Here is a 15,644-nt window from a genome sequence, read left to right as displayed (position 1 = left end):
ATATATGTATACAAAATAAATTTTATTAATTCTATAAATAATTTAGTAATAAAACAATAATACATCAAATTTTTTATATTAACTATGTCAATTAATTTTTTAATACGTGTAAAAAATAATTATAGGTTATATTTATGTGAGGGAGAAATATTATTTAATTATATTTTTGAAATTTTATAAAAGTAAAAAATAAATTTATATTCATGCCACGTAACACAGACCCATAATCCAACTGGCTGACTTCGTCAATATACGACCCTGTAGTCAGCCACCTTCAAAAATGAAAATCACCTAGTAAACTCCAGTTGGTATTTTTAGTAATTTAATGAAGATAGAAGGGCACTTATATAACTGTCCCCACTCTTCTTTCTTAAAGTGGACAATAACTAAATCAGTCCCTTAAAATTTTCATTAAAGTTCAAATAAATCTAATTTAATTTCTCTTTTACATGTACATTCAAAGAAAAGCTGATTTAACAAAATTTATTTTTAATATAAAAATTTTTATTATTAAAAAAATATTTTATTAAATTAAACTTATTTAATTTTAAATGCAAAAATTTAAAATTTTATCTTATCTAATAGGGTGGGATTGAGCTTAATTGAACTTTTAAAGAAAAACCTAGGGACAGATTTGAACTTTTGGTTATTTTAAAATCTTAAGAAGGGCTCCATAAAGCAGAGAAATGAAAAACGACCAATCACTCCAACCCATCTTGTCTGCTGAGTTCCAACTTTATTTCATTTATTCTCTCTCTACAAAAATTAAATTCTTCAGTTCCAACTCAATCACAACCACAGCCATTACAGCCTACACAACTTGGCTTTGCAGAGACTGAGGGGTAGTATTGGAAATGGACTCGCCGACGTCAACCGGGGCATCGTCGGCTCGGATCGTGCCGGCACGATCATCCATGATTGAGTCGATCCGTGGGTGCGGGTTGTCAGGGGTCCGTATAGATAAAGAGAGCTTGAAGAGGAAGCTGCTTATTCCGCATTATCTACGCCACGCTATTCGGGAGTCCATCATGTCCAAGGACCCCGCCGGCGTAGTTGAGCGTTACTTAAATAACGGTGAACTTAAAGCCCGTGAGGAGGCTCCTGAGGGCCCTATGGTCGTTTTCATCAATTCTAGGAGTGGCGGCCGTCACGGACCTGAACTCAAGCAACGGCTTCAGCAGTTAATGGGTGAAGAACAGGTAATACCTTTTTTTTATTTTTATTTTTAACTTATCTAAAATTTGTTTTCAAGTATACATTAATGATTTTTGCTCTTTCAGCAAAATTCTGTTTGAATGAAGTAAAAAATTCTGAATTTGTTTAACACTGCACTCCTAGTACTTCAGCTATCAAGCTCAAAGGAGTCAGTTTGGCTTCTATGAGACTCGTGGATTTATATGGTGGATATGATTCATTGGGTGTCGATTTTAGATCGATACTAGAAAAAAAGATTTTTTAAAAATTTTTTTTTTATTGGTGGACACTGTATTCTTGTCAGTGATTATCTAATTGATCGCACTGAGGTAATCAACTGTATTTTTAGTGTCACTTTGTTTGGAATTTAAATCTCTGGGTGGTCTGTTTTTAATTTGTGTTTTTGGTTAATTTCCATATGTTGTATGGAGTTGGTCTGATAAAGTTGGTGTTTTAAATTGGAAATGCTTTGTAATGCAGGTTTTTGATCTCTCAGCTGTGAAGCCTCATGAATTTGTTGAATATGGGTTAGTCTGCCTAGAGAAGTTGGCTGCCCTTGGTGATATTTGTGCCAGAGATACTAGGGAAAGAATGAGAATAATGGTATGTACACTATGACAAATGATCATGTGCACATTTTTCTGGATCTATTTATAGATTTCTATGAGGATGTGATGCTTTAGTATATGGGCAGTTAATGTCAAACGATGCTTCAGAATACTTGTACTTCAAATTTTAAAGTTCTTCGATGACTGGGCAGGTTGCAGGAGGTGATGGTACAGTTGGTTGGGTACTGGGGTGTCTTTCAGAACTCAACAGACAGGGGAGGGAGCCAGTTCCTCCTGTAGGAATCATTCCTCTGGGTACAGGCAATGATCTGGCTAGGAGTTTTGGTTGGGTAAGCAGGCATTTCCTTGTATTGTATTTTGGCAGGCCGCTTCTGTCTTGCTTTTCTCAAACTATGGCTGCAAATATTTTCTTTAGGGAGGCTCATTTCCTTTTGCTTGGAAATCAGCTGTCAAAAGATCTCTTCAGAAGGCTATTACTGGTCCAGTTTGCCGTCTAGATAGGTAAGATTTTCCTTATTATGTAACAGCTATTATTCTGTTTCAAAATTAAAGTTACTAATTTTTTTCTTTCTTCTCAAATGTTAATTAGATTCTTATTTTAAGTTCATGTGACTTTCTTTTTAATAATTTATTTAGTCATAGCTGTTACTTGTCTATTTTGTTATAGTGTTTTGTAATGAAATAATTCATATTTGTATATTCTAGCATATGTATAATTAATTTCCACTGCAAATAGCTGTTATCCGTAGTTTTGAAAATTTGACACATCTCTTGGTACCAATCATCAATATTGAATACCTTGCTTATAGCACTATGATTGCACCTACATTTCAGGGGGGCCTTTGTATAGCGGGGTAACAGGCCCCTAAAACCCGTATTTAAAACCATAGATTGCACTGTGTCACGGGCTCGTATTTTGACACTCATTTGGGACCGTGCGACATTTGATTTGAACACCTTTAAGCCAAGTCAACCTTAAGAATCACCCGATATTCTGTGAACAAGAACAATTTAATTAGTCAATGTTATATAAGAACTGAACATGAGAATTCATGAACAAGTTACTTAACTTATTCCAGAGGGCAAAATAGTAATTATATATTATCATTGATACAATCATTACAATAATTCTCACCTTCCTTGTAGACAAGGGGTGCTCTACAAGGAGTGAAGGCACAACTCTGTAGGTCTACGTTAGCCAATTGGTCTCAACCCTCGCTGGTGGCCAATTGGTCTCAACCCTCGCTGGTGGCCAATTGGTCTCAACCCTCGCTGGTGGCCAATTGGTCTCAACCCTCGCTGGTGGCCAATTGGTCTCAACCCTCGCTGGTGGCCAATTGGTCACTCCCCCTAAAGAGCCTCAGGGACAAAGTAGCTTGTGGCAAGAGGAGACATCAATATGTCTCAGATGACACACCCTCCTAAATAAATACTCTTAAAGGAACTACAGATATCTGACACGACCCTTAGCTTACTTATTATTTCCCAAAAACTCTATTGTTGAAAAATTACAGTTTTGGTCCCTGAGATTCTAGGACCCTAACACACTGAGCTGAATACTTATAACACTAGTTTCCATACTTCAATCAAAGGTTCACCATTTCAAGCGGTGTATGGTAAGCCACCTCCTTCCCTACATCATTATCTGCCAGGTGAAACAAAAGTGGCAGAAGTTGCAAATGCCTTACTACATCGAGATGAAATGTTAGGTCAATTAAAGTTCAATCTTCAACAGGCCTAGACTTCCATGATTCAACAAGCTAATCGCAAACGTAGGGAGGTAGAGGTAGAGTATAAATACTGGGGATATGGTCTTTCTCAAATTAATACCAACTTCCACTCCATCTTGCAGTAGATGAACCATTGCCGATCTATCCTAATCACATACATCGCTGACGGACAATTACCTTGGATAGTGTTCCAACTTCCCAATCTCTTATCAAATGGCAAGGCCAATCCGAGGATGATGCTACTTCGATAGATGTTAATGATTTCCTGAATTCAGTCTTGAGGACAAGGCTATTTCTATGGTGGGTGGCAATGATATAACCACGGGGGCAAAGGAGCCTAAAGGAAGAGCCAAAAGGGATAGAGTTAGTTATAGAGAATCATGTGATGTGTGTACAGCGTGAGCTGGGAATGTTTGGCATGTGCCATTGCTATAAATAGAATAAGGCAAGGAATAGTGGACATGAGTATTTTTCTTTTCTGATCATTTTAGAATCAAAGCAGAATTTTTTGCTCGGGGAGAGCCTGTTCTCCTGGTTACCTTCTATTTGGTTGTATTAATTTGAGAATTCTTAATACAGACCCTAAGTTTCTCTGGTTCTTCTATTCATTCTCCTTTTTTCCAGTTAATCCTTCCGTCAAATCCTTACTCTATCATATAGTTTGTACAGTATATTAACTATTAACTTGTTTAAAATATTGAAAATAAGTGATATTATTGATTGGTTACATTTACATGTTATTATCATTAATTTGTTGTTGAATCCCATCTCGGTTGTAGAAAGGGGTAATGTTAATGTGCCCCTTATATGGGCCATAGGCACTCCTCTCTTATGAGCTAACTTTTGGAGTGAGTTAGGCCTTGTCCAAATTTAACATGGTATCAGAGCCTCCCCATTCGATGTTGGGCCTCCCATGAATATGTCACGCACTAATAAAATTCTGGGCATGAGGGGGTGTGTTGAATCCCACATCGGTTTTGGAAATGGGTAATGTGTCCCTTATATAGGGCATAGGCACTCCTCCCCCTTGAGCTAGCTTTTGGGGTGAGTTAGGCCTGGCGCAAATTTAACATTTATAAATCCAATATGACTAATTACAATTAACTAAAATCATATGACTTAAGGCATTTCCATTCTATTGAGATCATTATTTTTACAATACATGAACTCTGAGCTCTTCGGTTTTATGTGCATGCTAGGCAAAGAAATCTCTCGTTATGGTTTTGGATTACCTTTTTGCACCATATCTTTCCCCCACTTGCTTTGCATCATCGAGTCTGTCTGATTAGTTCAATTTTTATTCGTGAAAATACCCTTGTTTGTGGTGATAGTGTAGTTGGTTTTATCATTTCAATGTAAGTTGCACTTATGTCAGATGTTACCCTTTGATGATGCAGTTGGCATCTTCTAGTGTCGATGCCAAGTGGAGAAGTTGTGGATACACCCCATTCTCTGAAGCATACAGAAGAATGTTCTCTGGATCAGGTTGTGCATCCTGCTACTTCAAAATTTTACACATTGTCACTCAACTGCAATTGCATGCTTTTTTTTTTTGGTTTGGCTGCTCAACTACATAAATATTAGGATTTTTGTAAGTTCAAATTATTTCTATTTAATTTGTTTTTTTGCTCCTTCTGTGAGGATTGAGGAACCTAGGGACGTAATATTTCTCTGCACTATAGGTCAAGATATTAGTTTTCTCTGAAAATGCACCATCTCTCCTTCTTTTACCTCTGCCTACCCATCTCTCCAAATCCCTCCTTCAGTTTCTATAAATATATATATATATTATTTATGGTAATATAAACAAAAGTTAATGTACTTACAATCCGCAATAGATTTGATGCAGCAAGTTGGTTGTAATTCAGTTGAGGGTGTTGAGTTTATATTGTTGATGTTATGGCCTAACCTTCTTGCAATTGCAGGGTTTGGAAGTTGAGGGGATGTTGCCTGAGAAAGCAAATTGCTATGAAGGAGTCTTTTATAATTACTTTAGTTTAGGTATGTTAATTTGACTCCCAAAAAGGGTGGGTAAGCTGTTCTTGTTACATGCATATGGCTATTGGTTTACATGCATATGGTCCATATTATACAAAGTTTTAATTTCATTTTTGGTCACACAGGAATGGATGCTCAAATAGCTTATGGCTTCCACCATTTACGTAATGAAAAACCTTATCTTGCCCAGGGCCCTATATCAAATAAGGTTCACTTGGATTCTTTTATCCCTTCACATATGAGCTTATATGTTAATTTCCTTAAGAGTTATAGCAGGAGCAGTAACATTTTATTGTAAAATTTTGTACTGTTCATCTTTCTTATCTACATTGAATTTCAAGTATTATTCTACCCTTTGACTGTGAGAGATGCTAAATGATTTCTTCTGTGTGAATCTTATAACTCCAAATGCAGGTGAACACATGAAACATTTAGGTGTACATTAATATATGATTTAGAAGCATTATAAATTTTGTGTTCTTGTTTTAGTTGTTTGAAATTAGAGAAGCAGTAGAGAGGTTTTGTTATTCATCTGTTTATTATACTGCTGCATGACCTCCATTTGCAATAATCAATGGGAATTTGCATTTCATGGGTCTAATCATTCCAGGAAGTTCAAACATTAGCTTTTAGAAGAAGGAAAATAGAGGAAACCATGAAAATTTTGCTTTAATTTTCATATTGTCATTTTGATGGGTGAAGTTTCTTGTTGAGATTATGTTTTTGTTAAGAGTATTTGCTACAATTCTGATGTGGATTCAGTGGTATATTGATACTAACTTGAGATTTTAATTGGTCTATCTGTTGTCACAGTTAATCTACTCTGGTTACAGTTGCAGTCAGGGTTGGTTCCTTACACCATGCATAAGTGACCCAAGTTTGAGGTTAGATATATTAATCTCAAATTAAAGTAGTAGTTATGTTATTCACTTTACACTTATTACTGTTATGGGTAATTTTAATGTCAGTTTTCAAGTCAGGAAGTTGTTTCTGCTTCCTGTACTGGACAGTATTTTCCTGAATAACTAGGTTATGTTTTTTGTTAAGAATGTTAGATATAGAAGAATAAGAAGGGAAGGGAAGGGAAGAGAAGAGAAGCTAAAGAACTAGAAAGACTGCATCTTTATTCTCTTTACTTCTATATCTTTGATTAGAATAAAAGATTACTTATTTATATATACAAACATCCCTGAATCACTAACTAATCTTAAAATTTTGCTACACAACTAAATAGGACTATAACTAAATGGGAATATATGAAGTATAAATATTAACTTTTCATAACACTTCCCTGTAAGTTTGGGCATGGAATCACATCAATTCTAACATTTTGATTCACTTTGGTGTAATGAATTTAAAGTTTTACTATTATAAGCAAGCTATTTAGGCTTGAAATTTTAACTTAAGCTTCTGCTGAACGCATGATTTCCCAAGCCCTATCAAGAAGGCTTCCGTGAGTTTGCCACACAACAGCCTCAATTTTTCCACCTATAATCTGGAAATGTCGATTAATGAGTGCTAAATGTTTTGCTACAGGCTTATACATGAGGCATTAACTTCTATTTAGATCACATTTTTTGGTGAAACTGCGTGTCTGAAACAAGCTATTATTAATTTTCTATGATTGTTGTTACCTGCTGTCAGCTATTATTATATTACTTGAAGCACAGATTGTTACCTGATGAAACAAGAGGTGTCCATTCGGTCAGTTCGGTTTCGAATCGAACGGAACCTTAATTGGAAAACCAATTTAATAAAAAATGCAAACCAAATAAACCGAACCGCTTATTTGAGAGAGATGCGCAAAATCTACGTTCTTGAATTCTTTTGCCTCCCATTCCCAAATTCTGAGCACTATGGTCCATGAGAATTATTTTGACAGTTTTAACAAATCAGTCATCCTAAATTTAATCAATATTAATCCCAATTGAAACAATACAATCCAAACAGATAAACAAAAAGAAATTATCTCAAATTATCTGTGCCCAAACAAATTAAAAAGAAAAAATTACCCCAAATTAACAATACCCAAATTTACAAGAATAAATCGACAACAACAAATTCAATAAACAACAATTCCATTTTCGGTGCAAATTGATAGGAAGCAATCAATGAATAGGAACAATAAACAATGGAGAATGCCTTCAATGGTGCGATGCTCATCCTTCACATACAAGTGTAGGTGGCTCATCAGCATCGAGAGATGTGACGAATGCAAGATAGCCCCTCCTTGATGGTCAGCAAATTCCTTCACATGCAAATGTGGGTGGCTCGTCGATAAGGTTAGAGGAGTGGTGTAATTGAGAAAGGAATTTAGGTCGGGTTAGGTTATAATAAGGTAGTATATATAGGTGCTCAAAACTACATAGTTGTAAAGGGTTTGTTTGGTTTGTGTATTCGTTTTTTTGATGAAAAAATTGAAACCAAACTGAAAATCAAACTTATTAAAAACATAAAACCGAACCAACTTGTTAAACTGAAAAACTGAATCGGTTAAACCGGATCGATTTGATTTGATTTTTCAATTTAACTTGAAAACTACTCTCCCCTAGATGAAACGTGTAGCTTTTTTTTTTTTTGAAAGCAAAGCTACTGATTGTATTAATAAAATTCCATCAAACAAAGAGGGATATCATCCTAAACAGAGAGACATTATGCCTGATAGATTCTCTAGCCAAAGTATGAACAACTAGAGTAGCATTACGACGAACCCATCTAACAGAAATATTAGTTCTATAGTCTAACAAAGATTTACAATCATTCAAAATCAAACTCTTGCATAAGATAATTGGGCAAAAATGTTCCTCAAGTGCCTGTCTAGACTCCTGCATAAGATAATTTGGCAAAAATACTCTTTTCTCATCTATCGAGCATAAATCATTAAAATCTCCCGAACAAAACCACGGAAGAGAGCTTCTACGAGATAAAACTCGAATAAGGTTCCAAGACTTACCTCGTCCTTGCGATTCCGGAAACCCATAATAACTAGTAAACCTCCATTGGACATTACCTTCCGAAACAATTGAATCAATAAAATTTGAAGAAAAGCTAACCACAGAAACAAATCCATGACTCTTCCACATTAATGAAAGGCCTCCTCTCAATCATTGTCTATTGACTGAGAAGCAACCATCAAAATGTAAAAAACTACAAAAAAATTCCATATGAAAACTAAGAGTTTTTGTTTCCATAAAAAATAAAATGTCCGGCTTGTAACTAGAAATCAAATCCTTCAATGCAATAACTGTCCGAGAATTGTCGCCATAAATCTGCCAAAGAGGTATGCATATTCTGAAAATTGATTGGATTGTATGTGAAAAACATCCCCACCATACAGAAATCATAAGTGACGATCGGAATATCTCTGGAGCTCTTAATAGGGACAACAACATCTTCTTTTTCATTGATAGTCAATTGACGCAGATCGTCTTCCATGGAGAAAGGGAAAGAAGAAGTTAGGTTTAAGAAAGAGGAAAAGCCGAGAGTATCGAGCCACAAAGGGACCACAGAGGGAAACTTGCGTCGAACGTTAAAAGCGTTGCCATGAAACGTGTAGCTTATAGAGTCACTTTCCAAGATGTATATTGCCCTCAATATTATCAAGGCGAGAGGCGGCACTAAGGTGATAGGGTCCTTATCGCCTTAGGCGAGAGGCAAGGCGGCACTTTTTTGAAGTGAGGCACCATATTTATATATATCTATGTATAATGTATAGATATATATGTATACATATGTGTAGATATTGTATTTAGTCCTTAATTAGTTAGCAAAATTATAAAGATATATAATCCTAATTAGTTAGCTGAATTACTGGCATACTTATATATAAATATATCATCTTTTTCAATATTTGAATATATTTGAATAGTGGAAGTATATATATATATATATATGTATGTATAATTAGGCTAACTAATTAGGAATATAGCCCCAATCAGTTAGCATAATTAAAATGGAGACACATCTCTAATTAATTAGCTTGATTATAGGATATAAATCCCTAATTAATTAGCATAGTTATGGGGATATGTTTTGTAATTATTACAAAAATTTAGCTCTCCAATTAGCTGCATCAAAAGGAAATATGTTTAAGGTTTAGCCTTTAAAAAGAAAAAAAAGGAAAAAAAGCTATGCATGTTATTTTCAAGAGACAACAAGGCCTCTTGCAAGAGGCTTCGCTGGTCTCGCCTCGCCTGGCACCTTGCCCAACGGCTTTTGGTGCCTTAATAACACTTTGCACTTTGTTTGGTGGTTGTTTGAAATATTACTTCTGCTATATGGTTAAATAGTTCACTAATGCTGGGTTAGGTGGGTCCTACTTCTATGGCTATATTGTGTTGTATGACATGTCGTTCAAAGTGCAGTTTCCTTTTGACACACTCTGATGTTAATTATCTTTAGTCAACTTATAGTGCTTATTTTGGAAACTTGATGGAAGATGAGTTTTAATATAGTGTATGTTAGAGTCCTTAGAAATGGATCGAGTTATGGGTCTATTGCTGAAATTTTCTGGGGATGAAATTTTCTTTTTGCAACCTATGGTTGCAATGGAACAGACTTCTGAGAGAGAATCTGAAAATCTCTTGAGTTGAAATATTAAAAAATTTTGACAATTTTTCTCATATTTCGTTTATTGGATTATTGCACTTAAATGCAAGAGGGAAATATAACCATCTCCTGAAAACAGAGGAACTATTAAGCAACATGGAGGATCATCCTTTTACCAATCCTACCACTAGCCACTAAGTAAAAGCAAAAACTACTTGCACTATTTACATCATGGGTTAATCACTAAGAACATGGTTTAACTACTAAAAATATGGCTAAACCACTAACTACATCACTCTGAAAATAGGACAACTAACTTGCAAAAAACTAACTTGCATTATTTGCTAACAGTGTATGGTGGTTATGTTGGCAAAAAGTTGATGTTTCAAATTGCTTTCCTGTGTTTTATTGTATTTTCATCCAATATTATCGTGTGTGGATAAGTTGATACATATTTTATTAATCCCTTTTCTGTAATCCTTTTGCAATTTCACTACAATACTACCACAATTTTCTTTTACCTGTATTACTGTGTGCTAATATAAATTTTATGTTTGTAGGGGCCTCAAAAATATCCTGAGGATGCATGTTAAAAAAGTTAATTGCTCAGAATGGGAGCAGATTCCAATTCCTAAAAGGTAGATTTTGATTAATACCACTTTTACTTGAGATGCATCAAGGTCCGGGCAATGATATATATGCAAGTATTACTTTTGATAGCAGCAATACCCGTTTGCTTTTCTGTGTCCCAAAATGAATTATACATGTCAATTATATTATGTAAATATCATTTGTCATAATATTTCTCTTGATCGTTTGAGAAAATGTTATTAAATCACTGAATTTAGTTGCCATCAATATATAACACCACTGCTGGTGATTATCATTGTTGTTTGTTGTTGTTTCTTTAACATCTTTCCTGTTCTTATGTACTCGTGTCTCTTTCAGTGTAAGGGCAATAGTTGCTTTAAACCTTCATAATTATGGAAGTGGAAGAAATCCATGGGGCAAACCGAGACCTGAGTATTTGGAAAAGGTATCCGTTATCATTACATGGGATGAGTTTTGACACAATTCTTGATTGTGGATGATTTTAATTTCTTTTTGTACTTTCAGTTATGGCCTATTAATAAGCCATGCAGAAACTATGATTTACTGCAAGGCACTAAATGTGTCACTGTTTTATTTTGGCAGAGGGGTTTTGTTGAGGCCCATGTTGACGATGGTCTCCTAGAAATTTTTGGGTTGAAGCAAGGATGGCATGCGTCTTTTGTTATGGTTGAACTCATCTCCGCCAAACACATAGCCCAGGTATTACAGTTCTGAAAATTTATATCTTTTAATTCGGAAGCACACTAGCTAGCTATGAGAGTATGAGTTCAAATTTGGCGTGGGCATGATGGTTGTTTTAGCAATTCCTTCCATTCATGAGAATTGTTAATGTTTTAAAAATCAAAGAATTTCGTAAAAGTTTTGTTCAATTAATTTTTTTTTCTTGTTATTATTTTGTAATAAAAGAATTTTATTCTTTTTAACTTAAAATATTTTCATAAGATAAAATTTTATATAATTTTACAATAATTTATTTGAATTCTTTTCTTTCAGAAAATCATTCATACAAAAGGAAAGATTACATTTATTTGTATTAAAATTACTTGAGAATTCCATTTTTTTCTTTCCTTTTATCTTTTATTTTTTTGTTTATTTTAACTTTAAAATTGTTTGTATTTTCTTAATTAATAACCGCTTCTTTTAAAATTTAATTTAATATTAAGTATTAATATTTAATGCATTTATAATTGATATTAAAAATTTATTATATTATTTTGTTTTTTTTAAAATATCTATTTTAATTATATTTTTAATGGTGAAATATCAACTAAAGTTTAGATTTTAAATATTATGAAAATATAGATAGTGGTGTTAAAAAATTTCGATTTTTATTTATAAAATAAATAATTATATTTAATTTAGAAATAATAAGGATAATAGATACAATAAATTAATTTAAATTTCTTATTAATTTGTTTAAAATAAATGAATTCAATTGAATTTTATTATTTTAAAATATATTCTAAACAAAAAGAATTTTTTTAAATTGTAATTCTATTAGTAGAATTCAATTCTTTTTTTCAACGAGTTAGTTTTTCAGAGAGAGACATATTTGTACCACAATTGAAATTTTGTCTGTTGTTATCAATAGTAAGATTTTGTTATAATATTATTGTAAACAATATAAATTTTTCAAAAGATGTATTTATAGTCATCAAGTGAGGGGGATAAAGAATTAAAATATATATGGTTGAATTTAATAATTCTTTATTCTAATAATAATTAACCATTTACTATTGTTTGAAAAGATCTGATAATTTCCTTAAATTCAAATTCTATCCTATTAATTAATAATTGGATTTGATTACTTATCCTACGTGTACGACAAATTTCAGAACGTTTACGTTACTGTTTTATATAATGTTAACTTCTTTATCAAATCGGACTTTTATATTAATAAGTGAGCATTCGATTAACATACTTTGTAAAAGTATATCTATATATTAGGCCAGCTGTCCATTTTATTAAATAGGGTAGGTTAAATTACTTAAATATTTTTCTTTCTTTGTCAATTTCATAACTTTGATGTAGATGATTTTTTTTTAAATTAAAATAAGAGTATAAATTTAATACGACAACTAAAAATTTTAATTTTATTGAATATTAGAATTAAATTTTGTGGTATAGTTTATTAAAAAACATTAGTTATAGATTTATAATGATATTTAAGGCGTTCATGGAATGGTTCAATCTATTAAATTCAATTAATTCAAATCAAATCAATAGATTTGATTAAATGGTTATATTGAATTGATTTAGATATTTTATTTAATTTTTATAATAATTATTTTATATTCAATTATATATTTTAATTTTAATTTTATCCTTTCTTTATTAGATTTTTGTGTTGATTTAAATATAATATTAATTAGCTTTTTTTTTTTTTATATATTTCTATTATTATTTTAGGAAGGTAATATTTCAATACAATTATTTTTACTTTTATTTTTTATTTTTTAAAAATTAAAATTAGTCATATTTTTTCACATGCAATATATTTTACAAATGCATTATTTTATTTTCTGCTATTATTTCAAATATAATAATTTTTTAATTTCTGCAAAATTTAGATTAGTTACATTTCTGAAAAAAAAGTTAAAATAATGTATATAAATTATTATATTTTTAATTTTTGAAAAATTAAAATTAATCATATTTCTGAAAAAAATTAAATTAATATGTAGAAATTATTTTATTTTTTTTTAATTCGTGCAAAATTTAAAAGTATTAGAAGAATTATTTTAAAAAAATATTTTCTTTTTTAATTTTTATAAAATTTAAATTAGTCATATTTTTAAAAAATAATATACAGAAATTTTTTTAATTTTTTAAAAAATAAAATTAAAGTTATAATTTTATTTTAAAATTAATTGTTTTTAGTGTGCAAGATTTAAAAGTATCTAATTTATAAAATTAATTAGATTTTTTTTACTTTTTTTTATTATTTGAAAAGTATTATCTAAATTTAATTATTTTATTTGATTTTTATGATATTTTTAGTTTATATTTTTCTGTTGTTCTTTTGTTATTTTAATAAATTTGCAGTTGAAATGTGAGTGTTTTCGTTGTATTTTCATAATTAATATTAATGATATAAAGTTTATTTTAATAGTTGATGGCTATGAGACGGGTAGATGATTTGAATGGTTAACCAATGAATAAAATATATAGGTGGAGAAATGGAGATTTAGAGTAAAGGAGATAATGTTATATTTATATAAAAAATAAAATGATAATATTCTGAAAAAATCGAATCGAATCAAAAAATTAAAATTTTTTAAAAAATATAATCAATACCGAACCGATCAATTGAAAAACTGAATTAAATCACTAATAATGCTTAGCGTGCGCTCAACTATTATATTATTAACTTAATAATTTTTACAAATTACCTCATAATTGTATACTTATAATTTTATGCGGAGTATTTTAAATTTTAATACCTAAGTTTTATGTTGGTAGTTTTCAATAATGTAGTTTCAGTGAAATGTTATTGAGAGAGACAATTATTAACCTTGCAAAAAAACATAAAAAAAATTTTAAAAGACCAACTTTAATATGAGTAAAATACTGTCATGGTAATTAGCAATTCATTGGTTTTTTGACTTAGAAACTAAATTTCAGTTTCAGTTTTGGTTCAGTTTGAAGTAATTTCTGTACAGTTTCAGTTGCGGTTCAATTTCAAGTACTTTCTATATGATTCTAAATTTAGACTTCAGTTTCAATTTCAATTTCAGTACAAATCTTGATTTTTGCATAAAATTATAATATTCTATGTTACTTTCAAAACAGTAAGTTTAAATTTCTAACATCAAAACAATAATGAACGTAATAATACTAACAGCGGATATGTGGTGATCTTTCAGGCAGCAGCAATTCGATTGGAAATAAGGGGTGGGGAATGGAAAGATGCATTCATGCAGATGGATGGCGAACCCTGGAAACAGCGGATAAGCAGGGAATACTCATCATTTGTGGAAATTAAGAGGGTTCCTAATCATTCTCTTATGATCAACGGAGAGTAATTTTCCTAGGATATCCTTGATCCATGTTCGTGATTACTACATTTATTTCTCTAGCAACTGAGTCGGTGTAAAGTATGGTTTTCTCCCCAGAGGCGCTTGTAAATTGCATTCATCTCTCAACCAGGTTAGTAGCTGCTGGCCATTTGTTGTACCAAATTCATACAATAGGCTATTCATGTTGATTTCCCTTTTTATTTTTTTTATTAGCTGCGAACAATTATATTTGGTTTACCTTTTCACAAGATAAAATTGGTCTTCTTGAATTTATATTTGTAGCAGTTAATCCATTTACAGTTTATATTTTGACTAGTCATTGGTTTTTAAGTTATTCATTACCAGAAATTTTATAATGTAATGGTTTGTGTAGATTTCATTACAATCAATGGTTAATATTTACGGTTGCATTGAATAATTTATTCATGCAAAATTTAATACTTAGTGCTTGCAGTTTATTGAAATTAACTATTTAGTCCTACTATTTTGAAAAAACACATTAGTCTCCGTTTTTCAAAAACTGTTTACTGTTTAGTCTTATCAGTTTAAGCCATTATTATGTGAAATGATTAAAATGTAATTAATGATTATTTAGTTCCTGCAATTAACAAAAAGGATTAAATAGCTAATATTTTGAAAAAATATAGTCTATTTAGTGTGTTTTTAAGAATAAAAAGACTAAATGGTAATTTTCCTTTTTATTCATTCATTACAGTCTGGCTTACCAAACTGCTTTAGAGCATTATTGGAATATAATGTAACAAACATATGAATAAAAGAAATTTTATTTTATAACATTTAGATGCTAAAATTTATTTTCATCGTAGAGAAATTGAAATAAAAATTAGGTTTTAGTAAACATGTTACTCGAGAATGAATTTGGTGGACCCCCCCTTCCGCTTTCTTTTGAGAATGATGAAATGGGGTTGCCACTGTTTTGAAATGGGAACTGACTCGGCGATGCTTGAATTCCA

The 15,644-nt window shown here is 31.5% G+C and overlaps 1 protein-coding gene across 1 annotated transcript; it reads left to right on the top strand.

The window, feature by feature from the left end:
• The first annotated feature begins 683 nt into the window (after positions 1–683).
• On the top strand, positions 684–14,985 carry LOC110617991 (diacylglycerol kinase 3). The gene is made up of 12 exons (XM_021760983.2): positions 684–1,199; positions 1,675–1,797; positions 1,955–2,092; positions 2,179–2,264; positions 4,891–4,978; positions 5,419–5,494; positions 5,617–5,699; positions 6,305–6,375; positions 10,600–10,677; positions 10,988–11,075; positions 11,234–11,350; positions 14,518–14,985. Exons 1-12 carry the CDS (start codon positions 855–857, stop codon positions 14,674–14,676), a joined length of 1,452 nt encoding a protein of 483 aa, XP_021616675.1. The 5' UTR covers positions 684–854; the 3' UTR covers positions 14,677–14,985.
• Positions 14,986–15,644: the final 659 nt, after the last annotated feature.

Source organism: Manihot esculenta, chromosome 6 (genome assembly GCF_001659605.2).
Source record: "Manihot esculenta cultivar AM560-2 chromosome 6, M.esculenta_v8, whole genome shotgun sequence".
Taxonomy (NCBI): domain Eukaryota; kingdom Viridiplantae; phylum Streptophyta; class Magnoliopsida; order Malpighiales; family Euphorbiaceae; genus Manihot; species Manihot esculenta.
The sequence above is the reverse complement of the archived record's forward strand: the minus strand, read 5'-3'. Positions and strand labels throughout refer to the sequence as shown.